Consider the following 25,378-nt stretch of genomic DNA (forward strand, 5'->3'; position numbering starts at 1 on the left):
GCATGGATAACGATCTCCGGCCTTACTGGATGTTCTTTACACTCCCAACAAGAAACCATTTGCTACATTCGCCTTGACGGAGGCTCTCTGAGAGAATTGTGCTTGCGTGAAAACATTTTTTTTTAACATGGGAAAGGATAGGAGCTGCATTTTCAAATGCTTCTAATTCTTTATAGAAATTTTTTCAAGCAAAACGTTCTTAATGTTATTGAATGAGATTTTGATACGCTATATTATAGACATAACATTGTGATTTAAAAACTTTTGTCTAAAACCAGTTATAATGTAGCTAATTGAAAGTATATTGCAAAACATTAACACTTTTTTCAATCTGAAGTCCCTACAATATTTTAGAAGTATTTGAAAATGCAGCTCCTATCCTTTCCCATGTTAAAAAAAAATTGATTTCACGCACAGCGCAATTCTCTCAGAGAGCCTCCGTCAAGGCGAATTGGTAATTCTGTTGGTACACCCTTAAATGAAACAACACAGCGCACGAGTAACTTTCACGCAGCGAGCAAAAAGACAAAAGAATTTTCACGCAGATTTGTGTAACACCGGATCAGCACATTTTTTGTGTTGATCCGGTGTTACACAAATCTGCGTGAAAATTCTTTTGTCTTTTCGGTCGCTGCGTGAAAGTTACTCGTTGCGCTGTGTACATCGAGTTCTGCGTGTATGTATCTATCGTGTCCTGGATCTGCTCACCATTCAATGTCAACATGTTTGTCGGATTCGCACACCCATTGCTCACCGCCGATTATGAAGCTTAAAATGCGACGATCACGTTCGGGTCGGCGACGTCGGCGTTGCGCTGGTGCTGAGAAACATCTCGGGCTCGGGTACTCATGCTCAATTCGCCTTGACGGAGGCTCTCTGAGAGAATTGCGCTGTGCGTGAAAACAAATTTTTTTAACATGGGAAAGGATAGGAGCTGCATTTTCAAATGCTTCTAAAATATTTTAGGGACCTCAGATTGAAAAAAGTTTTAATGTTTTGCAATATACTTTCAATTAGCTACACTATAACTGGTTTTAGACAAAAAGTTTTTAAATCACAATGTTATGTCTATAATATAGCGCATCAAAATCTCATTCGATAACATTTAGAACGTTTTGCTTAAAAAAAATTCTATAAAGAATTAGAAGCATTTGAAAATGCAGCTCCTATCCTTTCCCATGTTAAAAAAAAAATGTTTTCACGCACAGCGCAATTCTCTCAGAGAGCCTCCGTCAAGGCGAATATTAGCTCAGACTCAACGAAATGTTACTCAAAGATAAAGGCGCACAAAGCTCACCGATGATGATATAGTCTGAGGTACTCATGCTCATCATTAGTAAAAGGAACAAACAAAAATAGAACAAAAAAGGCAAATAAAAGTCAACAGCAGACTTGCTGGACAAAGACGAATCATATGCGATTCAAAATGGCCTATTAAAAAATCAATGTTCTATAATGAACGGAGTTTGTTCTGATAAAATGAGTCAGTGTAAAAAAATGCGTTAAAAAATTTCGTCAGGGAAAAAAAAAGCGTTTCTATATCAACCTCCTGAACGAAAAAAAAAAACACAAAAAACACAAAGAGATGCCGCTGTGCAAAGTATACCGTTTGTACCATACATAGTACAAAAATTACGCGGAAAAAATACGAACAAAACGTTGCAAATCTTTTACACAAAATCACGCGCAATCAATAAAAAAATGCACACTAAAATCACGAAACAATTTACGCACTACAATGCACAAAAAAAACCATTGTGTTTGAAAAAATATTGCAGCACAGTGAGTAAAAAAAACACCAAACACAAGGTACATCACAAACAATTAAAAAAAAAATGCACAAACCGCTATTCAAACTTATTGCACAAAATATAGCACGCGTCAAACAAAGTAAAATGAGGATTTGGTGGCCAAGCCATCATTTTGATGGCAAATTTATCCTCGTACGCCACTGTTATAAACAAATAAGCAACGAGACGGCATCTAAATAAAACACAACGGCTTCGGTTAACAGTTAAAAGCTTTCTGATTGTATTTCTCATATGGTATACATTATTACTCGAGAGATACTTGAGCTCTCGCTATCTGATCGAACTCATTCTCTGTACTTCATACATAATCGAAAGGTAGTATTACACGACCACAACAAAGGTTATGATGCCAGTTTCTTAGAAAAGTGAAAAATACTTCCAGTATTACAACTTACAGAGACGCGAAAAAAAACCTATTCCAGGGCTCGAACCTTGAATCTTCGGATCGATTGTCTCATGCTCACCCATCTGCAGTTGGAACTGATGCATATGCGACAAATAAGTGTAATGACGTTTTAATCATGGGTAACTTTGTTTTAATATGTGCTGGCAACTCTGTGCGGTTTTTAGTATCAACGTGGGAAACTTTTGATGATTAGTGAATGAAAACAAATTCCTACACTGAAATGATGTTCATATGGATGAAATGTTCATAACACATAACTTATTAAATTAGTCACGCAAAACAGTGTTAATTTACATCACTTTTATATGAAAAATCGTGGAAATATTGCATTTTTTACTGACTTTTTAACGAAAATTGTTGAATAACTTTGAAATACGCAATGTTAACACCATAGTGTATTCGGCAAAGTTGTAGAGTATTGTGCTAACTATAATTTAACTGTACTTTTTCGGAGTAATATTCTGGACATTGGAGTACATTTTCGTGAAAATGCTCGGAAAAACACAAAATTGATCTGATACACCTGACTAAACACTTGTTTTTGCATGTGGATTCAGAATTCGATGTGACACGGATAGGTAAAAAAAAGTGAACAGGTCTAATGTTTATTGTATCCAGAGACATTTATGCATTCATATTTAGCATATTTTTTGTTCTTTGACCCTACGTAAGGTATGAGTGCCATAAGCAATCTCACGCTCCCAAATTCATCCTATTCGAAAACAAGCGTTTACGACACCGATTGATCCCGTTCTTTTTGTTTTCATGCGTGCTCACTTTTTACAAAAAAAAATAAACAAAAATAAGAAACAAAACAAACAGCGCTTCAATCCTTTGTTTTTCGAAGGATGAAAATGGGAGCCACATGCTTAAGAAAGGAACCAATACCCCATGTAGTTCATTATTCACTAAAATCGTTTTTATGCCGTTTTTATGAAGAAATGTATTTTTTCAATTAGAAAAAAAAAACAATTTAAAAATTATTTCTCAACGTTTATTTGACATAGCATATGTAGGCGAGTTACAGTAAAAAAATCAGCTCAATCGGAGCATTGATTACGGAGAATGAGATGTGTGAAGTGAGCGACTTTACTTAAAAATAGAACAAAAATTGATTTCAAATCATCAACCTTGTATGAAAAGTCGAAAAAATTTGCGCTCCACTATATTTTTTTTCCTTCGCGTCTTCGAACTCAGGGCATGATTCTACACCAAAAACGATCATCAGCTTACTGAGTTCAAAAATGCTGTAAACTAGTGCTATGGGTCGCGAATAATTTGAAAATAGTCCATAGTCGAATAACCAAAAAAAACAAACTATTTCCGAGTCGAGTAATGATTATTTCCAGAAATGTCTATATTGTCGTAAAATTTAAAAATCAAAATTGTTGAACACGTTTTCAGACTTGAATGTTGACCAGCGTTTTGTTCCAGGTCAGTATCTACAAATGTCAATCATCAGCTCTAGTACAGTATGTAGTGTGCAGTTGTGGTTCAAGTTTTCAATTCCGTTCGGTTCGGTGCGTAAAATGAGTTCATCTACATATGTATGGGGGCTCTCAGAGCCGACCGGAGTCAACTTCCTGGGGTCCTCACTTCCCACCACTCGTCATCACCTACCGTTATGATCATACATGGGCTCTCCTTTGCGGCGCCACAGCATCCGAAGCAGGCAACGACGAATATGACGGATCCAATCACGATTAGCACTATCGGGGCAGTCCAGAAGCTCTCACCTGCAGCATAAAAGCAATGGAATAACACATTGTAGGTACGTTATTCGTCAATTTTATCACCGATGACCGGTCCTCAGGTGCCCGGTAGGTGCGTAGGGGGAGGTGTTGTGTGAAAAGTTATCGAAGCGGGTGGAATTGATTAATGAAAATGTGTGCACGCAGGCATGCGGCGCATCCTGGATGTGGGACGATACTTACCGAGAAAGTTCGAATAATGATGATAGGACGACTGAATGATGGCTCCCGTCACTACGACGACCAGTCCGGTGATCTGGAAGAGAAATGCAAACACAAAACGGTGAATTATAACATTTTGATATTGCGAAATTGAATTTGCATAGCCTCGTCAGTTGAGGGTTGAGGGGTTGAGAATACAAAGTGCGGTCACATTGACTATTGACGCGGTGAGAGGTACGCGCGCCATCATTTGATTTTGGTTTTTGGAGTGCAATCGAATGAATGAAGCGAACTGCCAATTGAAATTGATTCAATTAATTGACCTCGTCGGATTGGGGAATTGCCAGAAAATTAACTTGGGATGGAAATAAATATGGGAATATTATTCATCTACCTGCGCTTTGTATAGAGTTCAGACGGAGTTGAACCGTAGTCATAATATGCAATATTTAACGTAGTGTGAATTTGAGCGAGAGAAACTTTACATATTAACCCGAATGCTAGTGAAATTCTGATGAAGTTGTGGTTTTTACAGCATGACTCCTTTAGAAATTCCTTCGAGGATTCCTTTAGGATTTCTTCAGGGATTCCTTCAGGTATTTCTCCAAAGATTCCTTCAGGAATTCTTCCAGGGATTTCTTCAGGAATTGCTCCAGGGATTTATTCAGGAATTCCTTCAGGAATTTCTCCAGAGATTCCTTCAGAAATTCATCCAGGGATTCTATCAAGAATTTCTCCAGTGATTTCTTCAGGAGTTTCTCCAGGGACTCTTTCAGGAAATCTCCCAGAGATTTTTTTCAAAAAATACCTCCAGAATATCCGTCAGAAATTTCTTCAGAGATTTCGTCAGGAGTTCCTCCAGAGATTTTTTTCAGGAATTGCACCAAAGATTACTTAAGGAATTCCTCCAGGGATTCCATCAGAAATTCCTCCAAAGATTCCTTCAAGAATTCCTCCAGAGATTCCTTCAGGAATTCCTCCAGGGGGTTTCTTCTGAGTTTCCTTCAGGAGTACCTCCAGGAATTCCAATTCCTTCAGAGGTTCCTTCCGGGATTCCTTCAGGAATACCCTCAAGGATTTGTTCAGAAATTTCTTCAGGAATTCCTCAAGAGATTCCTTCAGGAATTCATCCAGGGGTTGCTTCTGGGTTTCTTCAGAAGTTCCTTCAGGGATCCCTTCAGAGTTGCCTTCAGGAATACCTCCAAGGATTCCTTCACAAATTTATTCAGGGATTCCTTTAGGAATTCCTTCGGGAATTCTTCCATGGATTCCTTCAGGTTTTCCTCCAGAGATTCTATCGAAAATTCACTCAAGGATTCCTTTGGGAATTCCTCCAGGCATTCCTTCAGGAATTCCTCCAGGCATTCCTTCAGGAATACCTCTAGAAATTCCTTCAGGAATACTTCCAGGGATTCCTTCAGGAATACTTCCAGGGATTCCTTCAGGAATACCTGCAGTGATTCCTTCAGGAATACCTCCAGTGATTCCTTCAGGAATACCTCCAGGGATTCCTTCAGGAATACCTCCAGGGATTCCTTCAGGAATACCTCCAGGGATTCCTTCAGGAATACCTCCAGAGATTCCTTCAGGAATACCTCCAGAGATTCCTTCAGGAATACCTCCAGGGATTCCTTCAGGAATACCTCCAGGGATTCCTTCAGGAATACCTCCAGGGATTCCTTCAGGAATACCTCCAGGGATTCCTTCAGGAATACCTCCAGGAATTCCTTCAGGAATACCTCCAGGGATTCTTTCAGGAATATCTAAAGGGATTCCTTCAGGAATACCTCCAGGGATTCCTTCAGGAATACCTCCAGGGATTCCTTCAGGAATACCTCCAGGGATTCCTTCAGGAATACCTCCAGGGATTCCTTCAGGAATACCTCCAGGGATTCCTTCAGGAATACCTCCAGGGATTCCTTCAGGAATACCTCCAGGGATTCCTTCAGGAATACCTCCAGGGATTCCTTCAGGAATACCTCCAGGGATTCCTTCAGGAATACCTCCAGGGATTCCTTCAGGAATACCTCCAGGGATTCCTTCAGGAATACCTCCAGGGATTCCTTCAGGAATACCTCCAGGGATTCCTTCAGGAATACCTCCAGGGATTCCTTCAGGAATACCTCCAGGGATTCCTTCAGGAATACCTCCAGGGATTCCTTCAGGAATACCTCCAGGGATTCCTTCAGGAATACCTCCAGGGAATTCTTCAGGAATACCTTCCGGGAATTCTTCAGGAATACCTCCAGGGATTTCTTCAGAAATACCTCCAGGCACTCCTTCAGAAATTCCTTCAAAAATTCTTTCAGGAATTTTTCTACGATAACTTTCAGCAATTCCTCCAGCGATTTCTTCAGGAATTCCTCCAGGGATTCGTTCAAGATGTTTTCCTGTGATTCCTTCAAAAATTCCTCCAAGGATTCCTTCAGGAATTTTTCTAGGGATACCATCAGGAATTCCTCAAGGAATCCCTTAAGGAAATTCCTCCAGAGATTTCTTCAGGAATACCTCCAGGGATTTCAATTCCTTCAGGGTTCCTTCAAGGATATCTTCAGGGTGCCCTTCAGAAATACCTCCAAGGATTTCTCCAGAAATTTCTTCAGGAATTCCTCAAGGGATTCCTTCGGGTTTTCCTCCAGGGATTCCATAGGGAATTTCTCCAGGGATTCTTTCAGGAATTGCTTCAAGAATTCCTCCAGGGATTCCTTTAGGAATTCCTCCAGGGATTCTGTTGAGAATTCCTTCAGAAATTCATCCAGATATTCCTTCAAGAATTTCTGCAAGGAATCCTTTAGAAATTCCTTCAGAGATTTCTACAGGAATTCCTGCAGAGATTCCGTCAGGAATTCCTCCAAGATTTTTTTTTCACGATAACCTTCAGCAATTCCTCCAGGGATTCCTTCAGGACTTCCTCCAGGATTTTTTCCACGATAACCTCCAGTGGTTCCATCAGGATTTTTCCAGGGATTCCTTCAGGAATTTCTCCAGGGATTTCTTCAGGAGTTTATCCAGGGATTTTTACAGGAAATTTTCCAGGGATTTTCTCAGAAAAACCTCCAGGGATTCTTTCAGGGATTCCTCCAAAGATACCTTAAGGAATCCATTCTGGGATACCTTTAGGTATTCATTCTGGGATTCCTTCAGGAAATTCCTCCAGAGATTTATTCAAGAATTGCTCCAGGGATTCCTTCAGGAACTCCTTCAAAGATTCCTTCAGGAATTCCTCCAGGGGTTCTTTCCGGGATTCCTTCAGGGTTACTTAAGGATTTTTTCCAAGGATTCCTACTGGGATTCCACCAGGAATTCCTCAAGGGATTCCTACAGGAATTTCTCCAGGGATTTTTTAAGGAATTTCTGCAGGGATTCCTCAAGATTTATTCAAGAATTGCTCCAGAAATTCTTTCAGGAATTCCTCCAGGAATTTCTCTCAGGATTTCCTCCAGGGATACCTTCAGAAATTTCTCCAGGAATTTCTTCAGGAATTTCTCCAGGGATTCCCCCAGAAATTCCGCCAGGGGTTTTTTTCAGAAATTTCTCCAGGGATAACTTCAGGAATTTCTCCAGGGATTCTTTCAGGAATACCTCCAGGGATTCTTTCAAGGAATTCCTCCAGGGATAACTTTCAGGATTTCTTTATAGGATGCCTTCAGGAATTCGTCCAGGGATTCCTTCATACATTGATTCCGGAATTACTACAGAGATTCCTCAACGAATTCTTCCAAGGATTCCTTCAGGAATTTCTCCAGGGATTCCTTCAGGAATTCCTCCAGGGATACCATCAGGAATTCGCGCTTTCAGAAGGAATTCCTTCAGAAAATCTGCCAGAGATTTCTTCAGGAATTCCACCAGAGATTTCATCATAAATTCCTCCAGGGATTCCTACAGGAACTCCTTCAGGGATTCATTGAGGAAATTCTTCCAAATATTTCGTCGAGGATTTATTCAGTAATTCTGCCAGAGGATTTTTTTTAACATTTTCAAGGATTTCTAGAGGAGTTTGTTCAGCGATTTGCTTCGTAATTATTTCAGGTAATTCTACAGAAATTCATTCGGGAGCTTGTCTAGGAAATACTCTAATAGTTCATCCAGGTTTTTTTTGTCAAAATTCTCCAGAAGAAATCCTTTAGGAGTTTATCCACGGAATCATTCAGGATTTTCCCTTCCGCTTCTATGAATTCCTTCAAGAATACCCACAACAGTTCCTGCAAAAAATCCTGCAGAAAGTCCTCTAGCGATTTCTTTAGGAATACATCCAGAGAGTTTTTTCTTTCTCTAAGAAATCCTTCGGGAAGTTATCCACGGATTTCTTCAGGACCTCCTTAAGAGATTCCTCTTTTTTTTTCAGAGATGTTTTAAGGGAGTTCCGTTAAAAACTCAGGAATTCAGGGATTCTTCCGAAAATTTATCCAGGGATCTAGACTCTATCAAAATTCTCCCATGGATTCTTTCGGATTTTTTTTTTCTAGAGATTGCACCGGGAAATTCCTCTTGAATTCTTCTAAAAATTTATTTTTGAATACTATTAGCGGCTCGTCCAGCAGTTTCAATTTTCACAACAAATCAATAGCGTAATACGATCTCACCAATTCATATGCTTCTGGAAGATATTTGGTACTTATCCAATTGTAATTGGCAAAGGATTTCTTAGAGGAATATACATCAAGATTCCTTAAGCAACAGAGTTTCTGGAGGAAATTCTTGGAGACCTTTCCAAACGAATTTAATTTTAAAAGAGAAAATGCATTGAGGATCAGTCAAAGGCATTTCAGAGAAATTTATTGAAATAAGAAGTTTTTGAAGGAATATCTCAGTCAATGAAAAAAATATGAGGGTAAAACAATCAGATTGAAGCCAAATAAAATAATAGAACATACAAACATGTTTATAGCATTAAATATAACGTGTTTAATAATATATTAAATCATTTTTCATTATAACCAGTACACAACAACACAACCATTCATCTTTGAACTTCGATGAAACATTAAAAAGGGCTTGCAGCATTCTGTTCGATGTGGCACATCATTTTCCACCATTCGTCGTTCGTTATCTTCTTCTGCCTGCAGGAAACAGCCAACAGCCAGTGCAGTAGTGGAACGACGGAAGCAACCAAACATTAAACGGGAATAAAGTGGAAACTAAATGAGAAAAACCGAGATCGTTGTGCACGCCGCCGTGCCGGTAGGTAGGAAGCATCAGGAAGCCAGAATGAAATTGTGGGAAAAATTTGCTGACAGTGGCGCATATGTGTGCCCTTGTCCTTGAGCAAACGGTTCGGCTCGGATGGTGATGATGATATGCCATGGGGTGTGGAAGATGCCTTTGCCGCAGAATGTAAACTGATATCACCTCTTTTTAGGGTGCTCATAGTTATGCGGAAAACATAAAATTTCAAAAATGCTAAGTTTTACCCCCTGATCCTGTTTTAGACTCCTACAAGCTACGGTGAAAATTTGAGCAAGATCGATTTAGTCAAGCACGTTGAGCACTTAATTTATCAATGACTCAATTGATTTCCCACAAATTTTCACCCGAAGCATGACAGGCCAAACATTTCAATAGGTCCTATCTGCATTTGAGTAGCTCTCTTTGTTTACTTTCTCTTTCAGTTCTTGCAATGTAATGGTATACTTTTCAACTATTTTTGCAAAACAAATCAAAAGACGATTGTTTTGACCATCGTTCATTGCAAGGAGACAATCATAATACAAATAAACAGCTGAGATATTAACGAAAGAGAGGGAAACCAAAGAGAGCCTCTCTTCTGCAGGTAGGACCTTTAGACATGTTTGGCTTGATGAGGTTAGCCTTTGCGTTTTTTGAGTTTTATAAGTCTGGGCCACCCTACCGCCCATGCACACAGCAAACCTACCGGAATGCTTTTAGGAAAACTCATTACGGGGTGTGCAATTAATCAATATTTCTTAATTAAAATTTCCACTGTGATCTATGTAGTTTATAGCAAGCAGTATTACTGCACCCGTCTGGAAGGACAAGTTTCGTGCGAAAGGCGTACTCGAAACAACCAGTCAGTCCTGAGAGCAAGCAGGCGAATAATGTTGTTGGTATAAGAGCTTGGCAAACTTTTCTCGTCCTGCCAGTAGGACAAACAACTGAGAACTCGAGTGTGGATTTTTTGGAGTCGAAGTTTTTTCTACCGAAAATGTTGACACCTTTTTGCTGCACGGAGTTCGACAGGGATTTAATAAAAGTTTTATTATCGCAAAGACCCAGTGATTCTTGATTGCACGTTGCACCTCTGCCAGGATTTCTTTTTTTTGCAAGATGATAGATGACCGCTATCCAAAAAGCGAACTATGAGCAATTGAATCTCAGTTGAGATGTGAAAACCTTGGAACCTTCAAGTAATTTGTTGAGTAGAATGGTACATTTTTTCATTTATATCGTTATTCATCAACAGTTGATGGATTGGCTCTATCTATCTCTTCATGTATGATTAGAGAGTTATTGCGCTTTAATTCAAATAAGCTGTCTGCCTTCTTTTTTGGAAACATGGGAAACCAACCAAACAATAAAATAAATTCCTCACAGAAACGAAAGAGAAAATTGTTTCCCCAAACAAAAATTCAAGTGGCCCTAGTTCTCCCACACGCCCCACCACTTCCGATTGGAGAATATAGGAAATGACCTCCGGGCAGAAACAGGCTGAAAATTGATATGGCACATTCTTCTAGATCCCACATACGAAAACCAACCTAACCATGATGATGGTCCGATGATGATGATGATGATGATGATGATGGTGGTGTTGGTAGAGGTTCAACTGAGATTGCTGCTCAAGTGATTGCTCAATTTGACGAATTGGGGTGGTAACAGCTGCTTCGGGTTGGGATTTATAACACTGGTCGACGTTGGAAAAGTTAGTATGATGAAAGAGAAGCAGATGTTAATATTATTTGGCAGGCTGAAACTCGTGCCTTTACATGTAATTCACTTTTTTCCGATTCCAATGTTGACCAGTGTAATGGATTATGAATCATGTGTACAAGGCAGGCATTGACTAGTTTACGAATGGGCTCATGAGTTTTGGAAATATGATTTATAAGGAACAATAAATATAATTACTCAGAAGATGGATATCCGTTTTCAGTGCAATATGTTACATCGTCTAAGGATAGTAGCGTAGTCCGTAAACATATGAAATTGATGATTCTTTGTATCTTGTAAGTATACAAAGGTGTCAAGTCATTCGACCGAAGCCCGGATGGCCATTAGGCCGAATTGTCGTTGGATCAACTGATCACTGCACGTCTGTTCTTGTCATCAGGGTCATTTTTGACCCAAACCGTGCACTACATACGTCAGCGAGCTGTTCGTTCCCAACAGGAAGGATCAAAATTTGCATAGAATGCTCTTTAAATTTTCATTGCTGCTGTAATGAGTTGGTATCTACAGGTAATTCTGTCTATTTTTCCTAATCTCTATACTGATATAATAATATGTATTTGAAGTTAAATCTACTGATATTTTGCCCATTGCTTTTTTCTTTCTATAAACATAGGCATTCTTTCTAGTTTCACTGTTCCACTAATGGTTGCAAACGGTAAAAACCATTAAATAATATGTATTAGTATTGAAGAAGTAATAGCTAGATTATTGATATGTTTAACAGATTAAAAAATCGTTTCGTTTCCATTTCCATAACTGCTGAATAGCCATTTGTTCTGATCATCATTCGGCCTAATGACGATGAAATCGAATCCCAAAACTGTTGAAACATTACTTATATGCACTCTAACATTTTAATGTCTTTAGAAAATGGATGAGTTCTTGAGAGATTTATGGAAAAGTTCTCACAAAATCCTTGGATTCCGTGATGAAATTGGAGAAGAAATTGGTGGAGTTATCTTACACTGACGTGTGCAGCATAGTTGTCCCATGTTCTATGGGGATCTCTATTAATATGGGACAACTATTGTTCTGGCAGCACTGCCGAAACCCTAACGCCTCGCGGTAGGCGTTTGGCCGATGAGGAAGTGTAAGTGTATGTTGATAGGTGTCAAAATGACAGGTGAGTAATGACAGAGAAGATGACAGAACGAAGAGAGACGGAAAGCCGTCAAAGGTTAGTTTGAAAGGAAAACAAAAAAAAAAGAAAGGATAGGAGACCGCTAGTTGAGATCGAGAAGAATATAGTGGAGAAAATTGAATTGAGTTGAATTCCGTAAAGAAATTTAAAATAGTTTGTTACTATTCAGGGAAGAAGTGAGTGGGAAATAAATTGCCGGTTAATTGAAGTTCACGACCACCACGAGCAAGTTGAATAGGCATACAGTGAAGGTGTCCGGTATTAGTACAGACGTACGGAAGATAACGGTAGAGGAGACAAACTTAACAGTTGGACTGGACAGATTGACTCGGACTCGTAGACGGGACTATAGTCACTCTCGCGGAATAGGACTGAGCTCAGTTACCTTGGAAGAGACGGAAGAGGAAAGTCAAGAGAAAGTAAACAAACTAAAATTTTTGATCTCCCTGACAAGGTAGATTTACAGAAACGGTTTTGTTTCTTCCTGATCCGAACAAAATCAAAAATTTTAAAATCGGATTCTTCGGAATGGCTTCCTCACCCTCCAAGACCGAGCAATGTTTGTTCTGCTCGATGTCGGAGTCGATGTCTGAGGACGTAAACTGGGTCCAATGTGGGAAGTGTCAACACTGGGCACATTTTTCTTGCGCTGGTGTTGATCAAGGGGTTGTCAACAGTGATTGGCGGTGCCCACAGTGTCTCCCAAGTAGTGCGCAGCAGCTGAAAGTTCCGGATGCAGCAGCCAAGAAGCGGAGCAAGAAGTCCGGCCAAAGAAGCGATGGAGGGTCCGAACTGGGAGCTGGCTCTGATGTGGATCCGATTGAGAAGCAGTTGGAAGAGGAGCAACTCGCCAAGGAGAAGGCCTTTGCAAATCAGATGGCGGCGCGGAAGAAGCTACTCGCTCGGCAGAAGGCGTGGAAGGAAGAGCAGCAGAGGCAAGAACAGGAGATGCGTGAGCTGCCCAACTAACAATCACTCATTTTACAAGCACCTTTACGACGAATTGATTCAGCATGATGCTGAATAACATTTGGATAATTTTCAGGCACAACCTTTGTTCGAGTTTTGTTCACACAAATTTGGAGAAACTGTAAAGCATAGTGTTGTGTACCAACTGAACTGTTTGTTGTTTAATCGTTTTACAACTATATAGTAAAGCTGTTATTCAGCTTTAGCAAAAATGATTAAAAATTAAAAAAATGCAAAAATTTTCGATTTCCACGAGGAGTTTATGATTGGAACTTAATGCTGTGAACAAATATTGTGAAATAATAACTATACATAAATTTACCCAAATCCAGATTCGAACTCGAGACCCGTCGATTGCCAGCCGCATGCCTTCCTATCTGCACCATCCTAGAGATGATGAATTGCAGCGCTCAAATCAAAACATAAACTTCACGTGGTTTAATAATGATCAGACTACGACTCCTGTTCAGCAGTGGTGAATTATCACAGACATTATGGTTAACGACTGAACAACAGATTAATTCAGCTGTTGTTCAGTGAAAAACACGTGCTTTTCATCATGTACTCTGAGTCGAAGTATGATGAAACGAAAGCGCTTATGTGACTTGTGGAAAACATATTATACAGGTACATGTCCTAATTTTTACATGAACTTAACAAGAATCAGAAAAAAGTCTTGTTGAACTATGTTGTAAAGGAATTACTGCGAGTCGAATAAAAATCTTATTAAACGTTTGGAAAGTGTTTTAAATTATCATTGTTAATACCAATACGAAAAGTTGAACATCGGCTACTTTTTCAATAGAAATAGCATTTGTACAGTAATGTGTACAGCATTATTTCAGCTATAATTACTATTATAAAGCAACAATTCAGCATACATGCTTGTTTGCGGCTGGCGATTGTTAGTTGGGTGGAACTCCAGATTCAACGCGAAATGGAGGAGCAGCAGTTGGAGCACGAACAGAAGTTGCTGGACGCCCAACTGGCAGCAGAGCAAGAGTTCGCGAAGAAGCGGGAAGCGATTCGGAGGCAGTTTACGAGCAGCGTCAACCGAGTCAACGCGCTGAAAGGCCAAGAAAGCGCTGTTGGCGAAGCTTCGGAGGACCATCCGAAGAAGAGAGTGAAGGAGTGGCTGAATGATCAGTCAGTGACAGTCGACAAGCCGTCGACCGTGGATTTTCGGGGAGCGTACCCGAAAGGAAACGAACCATTTGGAACGGGATGCTCGAAGCAAGTTGGCAAGCCAAAGCCAATGTCGAAAGTGCCGGTGATCACGGAATTTGAAGATGGCTCAAGTGAGGACAGCGACAGTGATGGCGACAGCAGCAGCGACGAGTCGTTCAAAGACGTTCGTGCGGAGAGCAGCCGGCGAGGCAGTCTGCGAAGGAGCAGAGTTGCTGACGGGCCGGGGCCAAGAGTTGGCCGAATCTATGGAGAGCAGCTAGACGATCGAGCGGAAAGCAGCCGGCATAGCAGTCTGCGGAGAAGCAGAGGTGCTGAAGGGCCAGGGCCAAGCGTTGGTCGGATCTCCAGGGAGCAACTAGCTGCTCGAAAAGCAGTGTCGCAACACCTTCCAAAGTTTCGGGGAGAAGCAGAAGTCTGGCCGCTGTTCATTAGCAGCTTCGAATACACGACGGCGGCGTGCGGATTTTCAAATCTGGATTACCTGAAGCGGTTGCAGGACTGCTTGCAAGGCGACGCACTCGAGGCAGTAAGAAGCAGGCTGGTTCTACCGGACTCAGTTCCAGACGTGATAACCGATCTACGCAATCTGTTCGGGAGGCCGGAGAAGCTGTTGAAGACGTTGCTGACGAAGGTGAGGAACGCTCCAGCGCCGAGGGCCGATCGGCTGGAAACGTTTATAAATTTCGGTATAACGGTGAAACAATTGTGCGATCATCTCGAGGCGGCGAAACTCAACGACCATCTCAACAACCCGATGCTGGTGCAGGAGCTGGTCGACAAGCTACCACCGAGCTACAAGCTGGATTGGGTCCGGTATAAGCGCGGTAGGATTCACAGTCCGCTAAGGATGTTCACCAGTTTCATAACTGACATTGTTTCCGACGTTTCCGAGGTGACGGAGTTTTCTACGCTGTCGGTAAACGAGCGTGTGCCGCCTGGGAAAGAGAATTCCCGGAAAAGGGAAGGTTCTCGTGGTGAGGTGGCTAGCCGATCATGTTGGATATGCAAGCGAACGGATCATCTCATCCGTAACTGCGATGAGTTCAGGCGAATGAACATCGCGGAGCGGCTACGTGAAGTCGAGAGGCAGAAACTCTGTGGAATCTGCCTAAACAAACACAGTGGAGGTCGGCGCTCGTCGAAGATCCGGTGTATGATGCGGAATTGCCAGGGGGCTCATCATCCTTTGCTGCACCGGGTGGAAGAATCAGTGCAGCTGCAAAAGGCAAAGTCGGACCGTGAAGTAATTTTCCGAATGATGGCAGTTACGCTCTACGTCGGCAAGCGACAGTACGAGACCGTCGCATTCTTGGACGAGGGATCGTCGGCGACGTTAGTGGATAATGCGGTAGCCAAACGACTGAAGGCGAAGGGGACACTCGAGCCGCTGATAGTCACGTGGACCGGCAACATCAACCGGTTAGAGAACGAATTCTCATCGGGCTGGACAACCTGCATCTCTTCGCGCCGCTGGAATCACGTATCGGGAAACCTAACGAACCCATTGCCGTTCGGTCGAAGATGGGCTGGACGATTTACGGCTCCGAGAAACGGAGGCCTACTGCGCAGACGTATTTAAATCTTCACTCCGTCACAACGGTGAGCAATCAGGAGCTCCATGACCGGATGCGGGAGCAGTACGTGCTGGAAGAATCGCCAAATACAGCGGTCGCCGTGCCGGAGCCGACGGAAGAAAAGCGGGCTCGACCGATTTTCGAGTCAACATGAAGCGAGTAGGCGATCGTTTCGAAACGAGTCCAATGCTGAAGGAGAACGTGTGTCAGCAGATAGAAGAATACCAGTTCAAGGAATACGCTCACAGAGCAACTGATGCGAAGCTCTCGAATACACCACAAGCAACTGTGTGCACTTGGGTGCAAGGACAACGGTTTCGGTATGAGAACGAGGAAGATTGGCCGAGAAAGAACTTGCCACCGACGAACACAGCGAAGGAGCTACGGGTGCACCTACTGTTGCATCATGTGAAAGTTGCAGCGGTTCTTGTGGATGCGAGCCGCTTTTCGATGTGGACGACTCTGGTGCGAATAGAGGCCTGCGTGTATCGATTTGTGTTGAACTGCAGGCGAAGGAAGGAAAGGCTGCTGGCTGAAACACCGCGAGCAATGAGTGACCAGCTGAAGGTGTGGATGGGATCCTCAGGTGCGTCGGTTCGCATACCATTGAAGCAAGAGGAGTACGAGAAGGCGGAGCGGTGGCTCTTCGAAGCAAGCTTCGAGGTAACGCAGACGGAGAGCTTAATCGACGAGCGGAAAGTGCTGTGGAAGAACAAAGACCGACCGGTGGACCAATAGATGGCGATCGAGAGGTCCAGTCCGCTGTACAAGCTGACTCCGATGATCGATGAGGATGGATTGATTCGGATCGAAGGCCGAACCAAGAGGGTGGAATTTCTGCCACTCGATATGCGATTCCCGGTGATTCTACCGGATAACCACCGGATTACGCAGCTGATCTTTCAGGATTATTATGAGCGGGGTCACGGATACCACCAGGCGGTGAAGAATGAGTTGCGGCTGCTGCACGTAGATGTTGTAGTCCGGAAAGTGGCGGCCTTCTGCGTTTGGTGCAAAGTACATCGTTGTCGTCCGGAAACACCAAGGATGGCGGCGCTGCCAGTGCAGCGACTGATACCGAACCTACGGCCGTTCAGCTACGTTGGAGCCGACCACCTGGGAACGTTTGACGTGACGCTAGGATGCAGGACGGAGAAGAGGTGGATCGCGTTGTTCACCTGCATGGTAACACGCGCGGTGCATTTGGAGGTGGCGTTTGTACTAACGACGCAGTCTTGTTTGATGGCGATACACCGGTTCATCGGCCGCCGTGGCTGGCCGGTCGAGTTTTTCTCGGACAACGGGACGAATCTCCGAGGAACCAGCAAGGAAGTAGTGGAGTCTGTGCAGGGCATCAGCGATGACTGTGCAGACCAACTGACGAACACGAGGACGAAGTGGACGTTCAACCCCCCGGCCGCACCGTACATGGGTGGCGTTTGGGAACGGTTGGTACGTTCGGTGAAGGAAGCGCTCACCGCGCTCGATGACAGAAGGCGATTGACGGACGAGATTCTGCAGATGGCGATCGTTGAGGCGCAGGACATTATCAACTCCCGTCCGCTGACATACGTGTCGCAGCAGTGGTGAAGCAGAAGCGCTTACTCCGAACGACTTTCTGAGGGGCGTACCTCCGAACCAGCCGTGTGTGACGCGGCTACCTCCCCAACCAGCGGAGGCTCTTCGGGACGTGTTCCAGCGTTCGCAGCAGTTAGCCAGCGTGATTTGGGAACGGTGGATTAAGGAGTACGTGCCGTCATTGAATCAGAGGACGAAATGGTTCGGCGAATCGAAGCTGTTGCGAGTCGGGGAGATAGTGTACGTGGTCGAGGGTGCTCACCGGAAGTGCTGCGTCCGTGGAGTAATCGAAGGGGTCATCGCGTCCGGCGACGGAAGGATCCGTCAAGCGTGGGTGCGTACCAGTACTGGAAGGTACAAACGTGCGGCAGTGAAGCTGGCCAGGATGGAGATCGACAGTGGTAACCCTGAGCCGGAAGTGGCTTCCGGGACAGAATTACGGGCCGGGGAATGTTCTGGCAGCACTGCCGAAACCCTAACGCCTCGCGGTAGGCGTTTGGCCGATGAGGAAGTGTAAGTGTCTGTTGATAGGTGTCAAAATGACAGGTGAGTAATGACAGAGAAGATGACAGAACGAAGAGAGACGGAAAGCCGTCAAAGGTTAGTTTGAAAGGAAAACAAAAACAAAGGAAGGATAGGAGACCGCTAGTTGAGATCGAGAAGAATATAGTGGAGAAAATTGAATTGAGTTGAATTCCGTAAAGAAATTTAAAATAGTTTGTTACTATTCAGGGAAGAAGTGAGTGGGAAATAAATTGCCGGTTAATTGAAGTTCACGACCACCACGAGCAAGTTGAATAGGCATACAGTGAAGGTGTCCGGTATTAGTACAGACGTACGGAAGATAACGGTAGAGGAGACAAACTTAACAGTTGGACTGGACAGATTGACTCGGACTCGTAGACGGGACTATAGCCACTCTCGCGGAATAGGACTGAGCTCAGTTACCTTGGAAGAGACGGAAGAGGAAAGTCAAGAGAAAGTAAACAAACTAAAATTTTTGATCTCCCTGACAAGGTAGATTTACAGAAACGGTTTTGTTTCTTCCTGATCCGAACAACTATGCTGCACAAGGTAGTACAGATCTTAAGAGAATTTAAAAAGTATTTTGCCTTTCTCGTACACTAAGTGTACTGGAAAGTCTATGTGTTCACTCCAAAAATGGCTTTTTGATAGAAGGCCCGGAGGGTCGACTCACATATACCAATCAACTCAGCTCGACGAATTGAGGTGATGTCTGTGTGTGTGTATGTGTGTGTGTGTATGTGTGTATGTGTACAAAAAAGCTCACATCACTTTTTGGCATAAACCTCAACCAATTTTAATGACCGACGGGTCATTCGACGCGGAATCTGTTCCCATTGTTTCCTATTGAAAATGGTTCGGATCGGTCCAGCCGTTCCGGAGTTATGGCCATTTAGGTGTTCCGGACCAGTACTATTGGAAGGGGCCATACATATAAATGTAAAAACACATACATGCGACACATCAAACTGTAGCATTTTGGATAATCAGATGAACAGTAAGCAGGAAAACAGTCTCAGACCATATCTGAACCGGTAGTGTTCCGTAACCGGTTCCGGGTGTCCCGCCGGATGTTGCCAAATATAAAAGTGAACCAAACACATCAAATTGCAGCAATTTCGATAACCTGATGAACAGTTAGCAATAGAACAGTCTCGGACTATATCTGAACCGGTAATGTTTTGGAACCGTTTCAGGGTGTCCCGCCGTAAGTGGCCATATATAAAAGTGAACCAAATCCATGCATGCGACATATCGAAGCGCGACTATTTTTTTTATAACGCAATGAAAGGTTGGCATAAAAAAAGACTCAGACCATATCTGACCCGGTAGAGCTTCGGAACCAGTTCCGGATGACCCGCTGGAAGTGGTCAAATATAAAAGTGATCCAAACACATACATGCGACACATCAAACTGTGGCATTTTGGATAATCCGATGAACAGTAAGCAGGAAAACAGTCTCAGACCATATCTGAACCGGTAGTGTTCCGGAACCGGTTCTGGGTGTCCCGCCGGATGTGGCCAAATATAAAAGTGAACCAAAGCCATGCATGCGACACATCAAATTGCGGCAATTTCGATAACCTGATGAACAGTTAGCAAGAAAGCAGTCTCAGACCATATCTGAACCGGTTGTAATCCGGAACCGTTTCCGGGTGTCCCGCCGAAAGTGTCCAAATATAAAAGTGAATAAAAGCCATGCATGCGACACATCAAATTGCGCCAATTTCGATAACCTGATGAACAATTAGCAATAAAACAGTCTCAGACCATATCTGAATCGGTAGTGTGCCGGAACCGGTTCCGGGTTGACCAAATATTAAAGTGAACCAAATCCACGCATGCGACATATCAAAACGCGGCTTTTGTGATAATGAAAGGTTGGCATAAAAAAGATTCAGACCATATCTGAGCCAGTAGTGTTGCGGAACCGGTTCCGGGAGTTCCGCCGGAAGTGGCCGTATATAAAATTTGACATAACTTTTGCATCCGGCACCTCATGTCACGGCTTTTCCGACAACTTGATGATTGGTTATCAAGGAAGTATACTAAGACCACATAATGGACTGTCAGTAGTTCCGAAACTAGTTCCGGGTTTCCCTCCGAAAGCGGCTAATTATAAAATTGTACCTTGCGATTTTCGACTGTGAAGATTATTTCGAATGATTTGTTCTGGCTTGCCGTCTTAATAATTGGCATACGAATTTATTTTCTTTGCTCCAACGTTTCGATCCCAATTTGGATCTTCATCAGGGATATATTTTTATTTGAGTGATGACAGACACAAACAATATTTAAAAAACAATAATTAATAGTACTTTTACATATAACATGAACTTACAAAGAATTATTCGTAGCTGTCCAAAAACATTCAGCCTGTAGTGTTGTCTTAGTTTTGTCGTTGGGAAGTATGACACTTAAAACAAAAAGACTTTTCATAGGTAACCAAATATAGCCTAAAGTGTGCATGGAATGGAGTCATAATGACCCCAATACACGACTAGGGTTAAGGTGGTCAAGCAGTCAACTAAGAGGTCTGATATTTTCCAGCTCTGTATTGTTGTTGAATATTACATCGGAATATGTACCATCAATAAGTTTCCAAAGTCGATCATAACTTTGTTAAAATTGTTGCTTTTCTATATAAAGTTTTTTTCAGGATTCAGGAACATTTTGGCTAACGTCGACGGAAAGTTCATGAGTACATATTCGACGAGAAAGGCACTATCACCACTAGGTGGATTAATCTGGGTTTTTTTTTGAATCGGTAAAAGTTTACCCGACAAAAGTTTTCTAGAAATTTCACAGTCAGTGATTTTATTCAGTGTTGGTAAAAACTCAAATTCTCAAATCTCATGGTTGAGTTGTTTCACGCGCGATTCTTGACTCGCCAAACTCACCGCCGAAAAAATCATGCATGAGTTGGCTCATGATTTCACTCATTGCGTTATTTCTTGGTGTTCTTATTATTAACATTAAATTTTTAAGGATTATATGATAGAACAAAAGCAAATCTAGCGTACAATAACATTGAATGCCGTTGAAATTGATTTGGACTCGTTTTACAAGCGAACGAGATTTCGGCGCTTGACTCGTGAGAGCGAGATTTTGCATGAAAATCTCGCGCGTGAGAAAATGATTCAGAATCGCGCGCGAGTTTGCTCACGCAAGAGCGGTTCATGAGTCTGCTTTGAGTGTGATTTTACCAACACTGAGCATGACACTGTTGAAAATGCTTTGACATCCATGTGCACAACAGAACATGTGCTCGATGAACAAATTGAGATTTGAAATTATGAAAAGAAATCCACGTACTCCGGTGAGACTCGAACTCACGACTCCCAATTCGCTAGACGGGCGCTTCTATTCCTTCAAGCTACGGAGTCACTCGACTATCTCCGTCGCCAGCAGGCCTAGAACTGAACTCGATTCCACAATCGCACATGGTTATCTTCTTTTCACAATCCAAACCCCCTTCGGATGGGATTAGATGAACATCTAACACATTGTCTGTTGTGCACATGTATGTCAAAGCGGGAGAGGAAGTTATTTTTAATTGTCGAGAGCTTCGGGCACTGCCTTCCAATCACTTATTGGTATGGCAATTAATTGCCATACCAATAAGTGATTGGAAGGCAGTGCCCGAAGCTCTCGACAATTAAAAATAACTTCCTCTCCCGCTTTGACATACATGTGCACAACAGACAATGTGTTAGATGTTCATCTAATCCCATCCGAAGGGGGTTTGGATTGTGAAAAGAAGATAACCATGTGCGATTGTGGAATCGAGTTCAGTTCTAGGCCTGCTGGCGACGGAGATAGTCGAGTGACTCCGTAGCTTGAAGGAATAGAAGCGCCCGTCTAGCGAATTGGGAGTCGTGAGTTCGAGTCTCACCGGAGTACGTGGATTTCTTTTCATAATTTCAAATCTCAATTTGTTCATCGAGCACATGTTCTGTTGTGCACATGGATGTCAAAGCATTTTCAACAGTGTAATTTCCCACATGGCTTGGTCAGCCAAAGCAAAATCAAGAAATTGACACTGAGCATGAGTTGACTCGCGATTTCACTCATTGCTTCATTTCTTGGTGTTCTTATTATTTACATCAAAGTTTTTAGGATTATATGATAGAACAAAATCAAATCTAGCGTACAATAATATTGAATGCCGTTCAAATTGATTTGGGTTCGTTTTACAAGCAAACGAGATTTCGGCGTTTGACTCGTGAGAGCGAGATTTTGCATGAAAATCTCGCGCGTGAGAAAATGATTCAGAATCGCGCGCGAGTTTGCTCACGCAGGAGCAGTTCATGAGTCTGCTTTGAGTGTGATTTTACCAACACTGATTGTATTAGGAACTCAGAATGGCTTTTCGCTCCATGAAGTTTCTCTTCTAGCTCTCTTAGCATTCGCGTTTGAACCTAAAACATTTTATTGGCAAGGTCAATTGTTTAATATTCAAATTCTTACTCCAATCTGAGGCATAGATCTGCTGAAAGAATTTCAGGAAAAACCAAAAACTCTACACTTTGGTAACAACGACAAACACTTTTTTCTATGAATTAATACTATGTTTTATTTTCGTTTGAGTTAAACACTAAAATCACATTTCACCTACCGTCGTGCGAGGTGTCATTGGACCAAAGCGGGTTGACATTGGGCCACTATTCCGCACGTTTAGAATACGACGGGAATGTATATTGTGTGCTTAACTACTAGAATACATAATTCTAAGATACTTTGCATCCAACGTCGGATTCTCTGACTTATATTGAATCCGTGGGATTGATGGGCCAATCTGACCCTCTAGGCCCAATGTCACCCCGAACGACGGTATTTTAAGAAAGTATTCTGCTTTACGATTCCAAATAGCCGATGGGGTAATTGGCCAGTTGTTGAACAGTTAGTACTGGAGTTTTCTTTTTCATTTGTTTTTCCGAGCATTATTCCACGATAGTTAAAAAAAAATCCAGTGATCGTCTGGATCCAGTCATTTCTTACACTTTCCATTGAATTTGATTTCCATTAGATGCCATTTTCTAGGAGAAATTAAAACATTTGTACCGAAAGTTGTGAACCAAAATATCGAACGCATCATGGGAGTTTCAAAAAGGTACCGGAGGGGTTCTAGGGAGTATTCCGAAGGGTTTTTCCGTTGGATTGAAGGTATGCCTCTGAAACTCCCTGGAACGACCCTGTGACCGCTAGACATCTCCAGAACGCCCTGCAAACCCATGAGACCTCTAGAAATCCCTGGAACGTCTTTGAAATCTCCAGGTACCTCCTGAAACGCCCCTGGAACTCTTCTGAAATCTTGGAACGTCTTTGACCCTTCTGAAACTCACTGAGATCCTCTGGCTCTGAAACCCCCGGAACATCACAGGAACGTTCTGAAACCCCTTGAAATGCCCCTGAAAACTGTTGCATCATCCCTGAAACTTCTTGAAAATCTCTGGCACGCTCATGAAACCCCCTGAAACTCGAAACTCATGGAACGGCTCTAAAAGGCAATGGGGCACGTTCGGTGTAGTACTAGATTTGTAGTAATGAGCTGAATTTTAGTATGGTGAGAAGGTCAGTTCTCCGTTTCTGCAATGAAATGGTGCAAAAAGCGTGGGTATTATGATTCCTTGCCTAATTTGATGCTGTTTGAGCAAAACTTTGGATAACTATGTTGTTTATGTAGAAAGAAATGAAGAAAACAACAACACTGTTGCCCAAAGTTTTGCTCAAACAGCATCAAATTAGGCAAGGAATCATAATACCCACGCTTTTTGCACCATTTCTTTGCAGAAACGGAGAATTGACCTTCTCACCATACCAAAATTCAGCTCATTACTACAAATCTAGTACTTCACCGATCTGTCCTATTGAAAACTCATGGTATGAACTTGCTCTCATCGTAAAGCAGCTCGCGAGATTTTTTTTTTTTCATTTTTATTTATGTGTATTTTAACTTAAATGCTAATTTTACACTGCGAGAAAAAAAACAACACAAGGTTTACTCATGGTTCCGAAAGTATACCGTGTGTGAGTATATTTGCACCCACCTGCTTCCCCAAGTAACCCAAAGTTCGGATAAGAGGATATTTTATGAGCTAAGCAGCTTGCTAGAGGTTACTCTTCAGCCTTCATTTTGAGTAATTTCGGAACTTGAAAGTTCACATAAGTAAGCTGGATAGTCTTCTATCTGATGGAACTCTCTCAAAATGAATGTAATTACGAAAATGTACTTTTCCAGATACACACCACAACCTCTCTTGTTTAAATGTATTGTGTGAAACAAGACCAAACTTACTTTACCATGACATATTCCTATGCAGATTTGAACCGGGTCCTTTCCGGTTGATTACACTAGTTTGCAGCATTTTTGAACTCAGTAAGCTGATGACCGTTTTTGGTGTAGAATCATGCCCTGAGTTCGAAAACGCGAGAATTACAGCACGGTTTCGAAATCAGCGTTGAATTGTGTTTCAAAAACTGTTGTGGTCGTTGACAGAAGTTCACGACTTTCGTTTTATTTTGTAAACTAGTGTTATGATTATGATTATGATTCCGGATCAAATCCGGTGGGTGTCATTTTTTTCATCTGCACTTCAATTCATTAATTATATAGTTATTTATGTAACGAGTTGCAAAAAGTTGATTTTTTCAGCACGAGTCGTACATTTATCCAACGAGGCTTGCCGAGTACCATAATTTACATTTTATATAACTCATTTTGGTATCATAATGGTCAATTTTTCCGAACTGGCTCATTATGCAACTGAAATGAGTTGCATAATGAAAAATAGTTGTATAATGTTCATAATGCAACTCATTTGAGTTGCATTATGAACATTATGCAACTCAAATGGGTTGCATTATGAAAAAATCATTGCATAAAAGTAGTTTAAGAGGCTAACTATGAGTCTTGGAACTTATGTGCGAAGTTCCAGCAAGGCTCATTGTTGGCCTCTTTAACAGCCAGAAAGTTCCATTCCATCTGAACTTCGTGGAACTTAAAAGTCCATTTTGTCATGGGAAGCGGAGGTGCATTTGAGTGTGATTTAATAGGTAAATCATTTGATTATCCATCATAAACTAATGCTTTGGGCTTCATTGTTATTGGAAAACAGAACAGTCATTGTTACCCCTGAAACCCATGGAACACTCCTGAAACCTCCTACAATCCCTTGAACCCTATGAAAACCTCTGGGACGCTTCTAAAATCTCCGGGAACGCCTCTGAAACCTCTCGAAAACCCCTGTAATGCTCCTGAACCTCCTTGAAGCACCTCTGGAACGCCCCGGAAACACCTTGAAACCTTTTGGAACCCCTGAGACCCTATGGAGTACCAGAACGCCCTTGATACACGCTTGAA

At 42.3% G+C, this 25,378-nt stretch overlaps 1 protein-coding gene across 6 annotated transcripts in view; it reads right to left on the reverse strand.

Moving 5' to 3' along the window:
- Positions 1–25,378, reverse strand: part of LOC109414182 (CD63 antigen) — a 242,323-nt gene that overhangs the window by 28,260 nt on the left and 188,685 nt on the right. For all 6 annotated transcript variants that reach the window (XM_062850263.1, XM_062850260.1, XM_062850259.1 and 3 more), the window contains exons 4-5: positions 4,152–4,224; positions 3,838–3,953 (exon numbers count right to left, since the gene is read on the reverse strand). In XM_062850263.1, coding sequence (XP_062706247.1) covers positions 3,838–3,953; positions 4,152–4,224 — 189 coding nt within the window. The remainder of the gene's footprint in view (positions 1–3,837; positions 3,954–4,151; positions 4,225–25,378) is intronic.

The sequence above is a fragment of the Aedes albopictus genome, chromosome 2, assembly GCF_035046485.1.
Source record: "Aedes albopictus strain Foshan chromosome 2, AalbF5, whole genome shotgun sequence".
NCBI lineage: Eukaryota > Metazoa > Arthropoda > Insecta > Diptera > Culicidae > Aedes > Aedes albopictus.